Source organism: Seriola lalandi, unplaced genomic scaffold (genome assembly GCF_002814215.2).
Source record: "Seriola lalandi dorsalis isolate HSWRI2012SDOR001 ecotype SW California unplaced genomic scaffold, Sedor1 jcf7180002054984, whole genome shotgun sequence".
In the NCBI taxonomy this organism is placed as follows: Eukaryota; Metazoa; Chordata; class Actinopteri; order Carangiformes; family Carangidae; genus Seriola; species Seriola lalandi.
Window position 1 is genome coordinate 138,057 of NW_019525533.1, and position 8,369 is coordinate 146,425.

The following is an 8,369-nucleotide window of genomic DNA, read 5'->3' on the forward strand; positions in this document are numbered from 1 at the left end:
CGACACTGTGTCCTGTTGATGTGTCTGACTTTGATGCTTCATGTTGATTTTGGTTTAAGAGAGAGAGCAAGTGTGTGTTTTGGGGGGGGGGGTATATTGTGTAATATGTTGCATAATAATGCTAATGGCTGTAAAATAAAATGAAAACCAAATAAAGACATTGTTCCAAAACTAAATAAGTGATTGAGCTGAGAGGACGCAGCTGAGACAGAGATACATGTTTGACTGACGCACAGGGAAACGACTTCCTGTTCCACCTGAGCCCAGTTTCTACAGCAGTCTGCCTCCGTCCACGACACCACCGGGCTCCGTCAGGACAAACTGCAGACTGCAGTGGAAACGTGCTGCGGCGGAGCCTCCTCTCCTGTTGCATCATGGGATGGTTTGTGGGGTAAACATAGAGGCAGTGACAGATTATCAGTCAAACATCTGCTGAGGCGACAGTGAGGCTGAAACCAAACACTGTGAGAAGATCAGACGGCTCCTTCTGTCTCCCTGTGTCTCATGTCCACGTACAGTCAGCTGACCTCTGGGGCCAGACGGATCAATGACTAATCAATCAACCTGGTGATTATCAACCGCAGACTAAACAACAGCTGATTGATTTCCTGTCACTCACTCACGCTGTTTCCCCCCGTTTCCAGTCTTTATGCTAAGCTAAGCTAACTGGCTGCAAAGTACAGACATGAGAGCAGGATCAGTCTGAACGCCTGACTCTCAGAGACAGAAAAAGACGATGTCGAACTCTTCCTGTCACTTTCCTCTCAGGTTTGAACTTTTTCTCAGAGTGAGCCGAGGTGAAGAGGCTCAGAGGTTAAAGGTCACCACAGGCTGAGTTCTCCTTCCTGTGAGCCAGTGATCAGGGTTTAATCACCAGCTGCCATCACGCTGTGTCTCACAGGAGTCTGAACATCTCTGGTTCCCATGGGAACCTGAAGGCTTGAATCTGGGCCGAGTGTGTCCGCCCGCCCGCCCCCACACACACACACACACACACACACACACACACACACACACACACACAGGCTGTATGAGATGAGTTGGTGGATTTCTTGTTTTGAGCAGATTCTCTTGAACTGATTGATCATCTTCTTCTTCTTTTCTTTCTTATTTCTTTCTCTCTGTCTCTCTGAGGACAGGAGGATTCATCAGGACGGACCGTAGACTCATTCACCTCCTGGATCTCGGTGATTAATCTAATTTTATTTCCGATCATGATTTTGTCTCCGGACAATTATGAAAACAAAATAAACGATTATTGTGTCGCATTCTGTTTCCCCCTACAAACACATCCCCCCATCCACTTCCTGGTTACGCTTCAGCGTACGTTAGCAACGTAAGTGCAAAATCTTCAGAGACTTTCGCCCTGTTTGTCTTCTGTCCCCCGCTCAGGTATCTTCAACTAATATCTGCAAAAACTACACAACGCCTTTGTTTCGAAATCTGTTTTTTTATTTTATGTTTTTCCTTTTGTGGAGTTGTACTTGATCTTATTTTGATCTAATTTATTTTCATATTATATATCTAATTGTATATATTTAGATATCAAATATGATTCTTATTTTTGATCTATTTTTCTTTTGAATTGTATTTTAAGTATTTAAACGTTTCTTTTTAAGAGTTCAGTAAATGTTGGTGTTTCCAAAGTCAGTGAGTAATCCTGTTCAATAATCCTGATGATGATCTTTATCGAGCGGCTCTAGCTCTTCAGAGAAGTTCTTCTTCTGGTGAAGTTGAAACTTCTTCACTTTATTTTCTGTCCTGAAATATTTTCCACCGATGGTTCCCAACCTGTGGGCCGGGGCCGGGTCACTGTCGGACCACGTCGTTTTCTTGTTTCCTGTCTCAGTCTGACTGTTCGTTCAAACATCACATCACAGACATCTGGTTAGAAACAGGAAGAGTCCAAAGGAAATCGTGGGAGACAGATCGACCAGAATCACGGAGCTTCAATCGTGATCATTAAAATAAAAAGTGCTCAGAGAAAATATCGTCTGGCTTCGTATTGGCAGCCAACACTTGAGATTTTCAAGCAGCCATGAGCTGGAAAAGGTTGTGAACCACTGATTTAGACATCAGTCTGTGACATCATCAGTCTGTGACATCATCAGTCTGTGACATCATCAGGGTTAAGATCTGATTTGTTTTGTTTCCAGCTGGTTTTTGACACTTTGGATAAAGCTCCTCTCTCCTCAGTGTGAGGACGAGCAGCTGAGAGTCAAACACCCACAGGGACTGAACGTCAGGACCGACCCCCAGCAGCTTGTACCTGTGCACAGGTGTGTGTGTGTGTGTGTCACAGAAACAACCAAACTCAAGCGATCCAACGACAAGCGGCTGCAGAGTGAATCTGATCAGATCGACAGTGAAGAGTTCAATGACAGAAGGACGTCATGAATGTTAAAGTGTCAGACGACTCCAAACACACAACCACAAGAAATGTCGAAGGCCAAGCTGCAGAAACAGCTGATGGTGATCAGTCAATATTCACGTCTAAACTCTGATCAACAAATAAAACTGAGCAATTAAAAACACCACACACACACACACACACACACACACACACACACACACACACACACACACACAGTACCTTCTGATCTTCAGTCTCCAGGAATCAATAATCCAATAAACCTGCTCACAGTCCTGATTGTCTCTCTCTCTCTTTCTGACACACTCGCACACTTTCTTCTCTTTTACCTTTTACCCCTCCTCCCTCCTCCCTCCTCCATCTCCCTCCCTCCTCCCCTCTCCCTCCCTCCTCCCCTCTCCCTCCCTCCCCCTCCCTCCTAGTGTGTGTGTTGGAGGTGTGTTGGCTCATTAAGGTGTGATGTGTAGCAACTCTGTGGCCTGTAGGTGACATGTTGCTGTTTGTGCTCACTCTCCTTTAACCTGCTGGAAAGTTTAAAGTTTCACAGTAAAAGTACTTCATGTAGTTAAAGTATCTGGTTTTCTGTCCACTTCATAATCCAGCCTGTGAGTTACGGACTGGCGACACAGCTGCCAGTAAAACGCTGACTGGTTCTTACTGGTTCCTACTTGCAGGTGCAGTGGGAACATGAGAGGAACACCTGAAAGGAGAAATAACTGATGAGTCAAACACTGAGTGGCTGCAGGTTCAGGACTGAGAATAAGACTCCAGGTCGATCCTCAATGTGACCTCTGACCTCTCCAGTGAGGTCATCACAAGGTGATCTATCATCACAAAAATGTCTCCTGACAGCGTCTGAGATCAGCTTTCAATGACCCAGTTACTGTAGACACACACACACACACACACACACACACAGTAAAATAACATGCCTACTCTCAGCACTGTGTTGCATCAGGCCGATTGTATAAATTGATTATGGTTTTTATTTTGAAAGCTCTCTTCAGAACAGCGAGACACAATCCCTCCCAGGGTCCAGTCAGCAGGGACCAGTACCTGGTGCAGTTATAGGACTTGAACTTGTAATGCAGTATTTCCTCAGTGTGGTATCGGTACTTTAACTACAGACGACATCACAGTGAATCTGCATGAAGGATTCAGGGTCTCTGGTGTCAGCGTGCCAAACTCCAACCTTCTGGATCTCTCTTTGTAAAATACACACCAGTCACCTGGTGTACACCTGTGCTGTGCCTGTCCCTCAGGGATCAGGCTATATGTTGGACGATAGACAGATTAAAACAGATTACAGTAGAGTTAAAGTAGAAACCCAAACACAAGCTTCAGCTTGTTGTAATCCTCGGACACGTGGCGCTGTCCTGAGGTCAGATCGGGGGCTGATAGCTGCCGTCAGTGGAGGGGAGTCAACAGACTGCAGCTCAGATCACAGAGGAGAGAGGAGGGGTCTGCCCTGATCTACAGATCCAGAATATCCATTTCTACACAGATGACACCGTCGTCTCCATCAGGGTCACAGTCTGTCTTTACGTCCTTGTGCTGAAGGCCAGTCACGTCTCACTGACACTGACCTCTGAACAGCATGAGGAGAAGCTGGAACAAGACATAAAACTGGAATAAAGCGTCATGACTGACTGGTCAAAGACCCGCTAACATCAGGCTTCTTCCTTTAGTTAGAGGTGACTGTTGCGGCTGTGCAGCTGCTAATCCTCTCTACTGTCAGTTTTACAAACTGTTTTACTGTCTGTTCTAATTTTTACTTTATGTTAATCCTCAGACAAACAATCTTTTACAATAAAGTCTTGAGTGGGTCATAAATAAAAGTTTAATGATTCATGGAAGAAGCATCATAAAGTGTGAGTGAACTCTGACCCGAGACAGTTTACTGCTTCAGAATCAGCTGATAGCAGCTGGAGGGAGTTTGTGCAACAGTAACGTGTGAAGTGCGGTCAGCGCCCCCCACAGGACCGACAGAGGAGCACAGGTGTTTCTCCACGTTGACCTTGGAGCTGTAGAGCTGCTGGCAGGTGCATCCTGTTGGTGATTAAAGCCTTAACATCCGTCTGAGATGAAATAACAATCATTTATATTTACATGACACACCTTTCCTCCTGTGCAGGTTTGAAGCTCAGTGACTCAGTGTCGTCGCTTCAATCTGAAGATTCAATGTAAAAGATTCTGCAACTGACAATTGATGGTTATCGATTGATCTACAGATCAGTTTCCTGATTAATTAATCTCATTTCTGAGGGTTACGATGTCACTCATTCTGTCTGACGAGTCCTTCAACATCCAAACATTTCATCCAACGTCACGAGAAGCTGCACTGAGACTGATCAATAATGGCTGCAGATCAGTCTTCTAACAAGCAACTCATCAATTGATTCATTGTGTTTGATACAGTTTCACAAACGTCACAGGAAATTCTCATAATCACAAGATTGTGAACAAACTGACCATCAGTCAACAACAAGCTGCTGACATCATCACACAGATGAGCACTTCCCATGACTCTGTGTGTGTGTGTGTGTGTGTGTGTGTGTGTGTGTGTGTGTGTGTGTGTGTGTGTCTCACTCTCGCCTCGTCATCACAGTGGTGTTGTGGGTGAGAGTCAGATGAAGTGACGCTGACTCCAGTGTTTTAAAGTTCTAATCTCACTCTTCCTCTTCAGACAGGTGCTGCACCTGTTAGCCCCGCCCTCCTCCTGCTCATTGTCTACAGTATTTACAGCACGTGTCTTTGACTTTTAAGGAGCAGATTAACAGCAGAGCGCTCAGATCACAAACCACAGAACAGGAGTGTGACATTAGCAGGATGTAAAAACACAGCTACAGCTAACAACTGAAAACAGGTGTGTTAGATTTACAGCAGGTGTGCCAATGATCAATCACTGGCAATAGTCAATAGTATTGGTGGTGCCGATCGAGGCGGTGGGGGCACCCCTCAACAAATTCTGGTCCAGTCTGACCCCACAGACAGTCACCTCCACCTGTCGCCCTGTCAGCCATGTTTGTGTCAGATGCTGAAAGTGATGAACATGTTAACAGCTGGTCCAGAGTCAGAGCACCTCAACACATGCTAACAGACAGTACAACAGTCAGTCACTTACAGGCATGTGAAGTCTGAGCGGCCTCCTCCTCTTCCTCCTGCAGCTCCTCTGCTCCTCCTCCTCTCTCCTCTCCGCGGTGCTTCCCATCTCCTGTCACAAAATCTGCTGAGCTCAATTTTTGGATTAGCTCCAAATGTCCAGAGGAGGACCACACTGCCTCTGCAGCACTGACACAGTACTACTGCAGTACTCACACAGTACTACTGCAGTACTCACACAGTACTACTGCAGCACTGACACAGTACTACTGCAGTACTCACACAGTACTACTGCAGTACTAACACAGTACTACTGCAGTATTCACACTGATACTCCCTTTGTAGTGTAGTATCACTGTGGTGATTTGTTTTTCTTAGTAGAAAACATTTTAATATACTGTAGCCTGGTGTTTCTGCAGAGTGGTAGTAGTAGTAGTAGTAGTAGTAGTAGTAGTAGTAGTAGTAGTAGTATCAGCCTGGACTGTAAGCTCTGGTACTTCACTGTCTTGACTGTATCACATCAGTAATCCTTCCTCTATATGAAGTTACTGTGGACACTTGAGGTGACAGGTGTGAACAGGCTGCTGCACAGACACCGACACACTGAGATCATCTGAAACAACGTACAGTCCAAAGAGGCTTTATTGTGAAAAGCCAGGCTACAGGTGAGGTTTCCGGAGAGGCAGCAGCTGTCCGCGGTGTGAACAGAGCCCGACGTCCGACAGGCTGGAGGCTGACACATCGGAGCCAAACGGCGGAGGATCGATGTTCCTCTCCCCGCTGCTCCGCCCTGCTGATTGGATCCGGATACACCGAGCAGCGGCTCCGGTGGCGGTTTGTGACTGAGCTGACGGCGGGAACCGGGACTCTGAACAGATCAGGTCCACAGAGAGCTCTGAGGAGAATCCTCCGCCAGCAGAGCGGAGGAGAGCGGCTCCAGGAGGGAGCGCAGCGCCGCCGATTACAGCGCGGACACGGATTACGCACCACGCAGCGCGCGCTCCGGTGTGGAGGAGAGAGAATACTACCGTTACTATGACTACTGCTACCACCACTGTACTCCGAGTACTGCAAACTACTGCTACTGCTACTGTTACTATGACTACTGCTACCACCACTGTACTCTGAGTACTGCAAACTACTGCTACTGCTACTATGACTACTGCTACCACCACTGTACTCTGAGTACTGCTACTCGTTACTATGACTACTGCTACCACCACTGTACTCTGAGTACTGCAAACTACTGCTACTGCTACTACTACTACTGTACTCTGAGTACTGCAAACTACTGCTACTGCTACTACTGTACTCTGAGTACTACAAACTACTGCTACTGTTACTATGACTACTGCTACTGTACTCTGAGTACTGCAAACTACTGCTACTGCTACTGTTACTATGACTACTGCTACTGTACTCTGAGTACTACAAACTACTTACTATGACTACTGCTACCACCACTGTACTCTGAGTACTGAAAATTACAGCTACTATCACTGGACTCTAAGTACTGCAGTACTAATAAAGTACCTTCTGTAGTTGCAGTATCACAGTGAAAGTACTTCCTGTATTTGCAGTATCACAGTAGAAGTATTTTTCCACTTCCTGTCAGTCGACTCCCGCTCTTTGATTCTACTCATTTGAACTGATGTTAAATGTTAAAGGTGGAGTCATGGGAAGCACCTGTACCTCCCTTCAGTGCAGTTTACAGGTGATCCCTGTTGTAATGAGGTGTTTGGAACAGCAGGTGGAGCTGTTGTGTGAAGACTCCACTCTTCTTCTTCAGCACTAACCTTGTACAGAGGGTCAGGGTTGCAGGATCGATGCAATACAACAACACAGTTGTTTCATGTAAGAGTCTGATAAAGTGACATGATGAAACATACAGATTCATTTCCTCCTCAGTTTCTATAAGATGTAAATCTTATTGTTACTGTAGATCAGAGGACTGCAGACACGTCTCACTGTCTTCAGAACTGAGACTCTGGACATGAAGACAACCGTCAGGGTGGGAAGGAGTGTTTATTCCTCCATGCCGGCAACAGTCAGAGCGGCAGCCATTTTGTTTTCAGGTTGTCAGTTCGTACGTCTCATTCTCATGGACACCACACGTCAGTAACACCTGGACTGAACTTCTAATGTGGCGCAAACATTCACCTGGACTCAAGGATGAACTTATTACATTTTGGTGGTCAAAGGTCAAAGGTCAGTGTGACCTCACAAAACACTTTTTAGCCATTACTCAAGACTTCACACAGAAATTATGGCAAAGTTTCACACATGGTTGGTATTTTCTGTGACGCTGGATAAACAGGAAGTGACCTGGAACTGGTGTGAGTGGAGGAGGAGGTTCTAGTTATTCATGTCGGTCTGTGAAGGACTAAAGGAGAAACTGTGATTTGTAGTGTGACAGATAAAGTTCATTGTTATTATTGTGAACTGTAGGGTTAATCGTGGGCGAACACTGTCCCTCTCTCACTTTGACCTTGAATGCTGTCAACCTGCGGCTAAATAAACCTTTTCTTTCTGATCAAAGTGGTCAGCTCTCAGTTCCTCAGTTCACCCCTGACTTTAAAATGCGTCTACACATGCGTCTCGATTGACCATTTGTGATTGGACCTCACTTTCCCGCTTTATATAACCCCCCCCTTCTCCCCATAGACTGTAAATAAAGATGGACGTAGCCTCCGTGACGCCACGTTTCTGAAGAGCAGTTTTGAAGCTCAGAGTGAGATGTTCTGTTGTCACCATCTTGCCAGTGCCTGACCCCGCCCCTAACTCTCAGCTAATCCAAATATGGTCAAAGAGGAGGGGCGTGCGTCGAGCTGAGACTTCGGTGCATGACGGCTTGTGGCAAGCATACGCTCACCCACCTGTCACTCAAATAAGACAC

At 46.0% G+C, this 8,369-nt stretch overlaps 2 protein-coding genes across 3 annotated transcripts in view; both read right to left on the reverse strand.

The window, feature by feature from the left end:
• Positions 1-6,659, reverse strand: part of LOC111647311 (5'-AMP-activated protein kinase subunit gamma-2-like) — an 8,480-nt gene extending 1,821 nt beyond the window's left edge. For both annotated transcript variants that reach the window (XM_023396931.2, XM_087171319.1), the window contains exon 1: positions 5,496-6,659. In XM_023396931.2, coding sequence (XP_023252699.2) covers positions 5,496-5,582 — 87 coding nt within the window. In that variant the 5' untranslated portion in view covers positions 5,583-6,659. The remainder of the gene's footprint in view (positions 1-5,495) is intronic.
• Positions 1-8,369, reverse strand: part of LOC111647312 (uncharacterized) — a 72,467-nt gene that overhangs the window by 45,375 nt on the left and 18,723 nt on the right. The window lies entirely within an intron of this gene.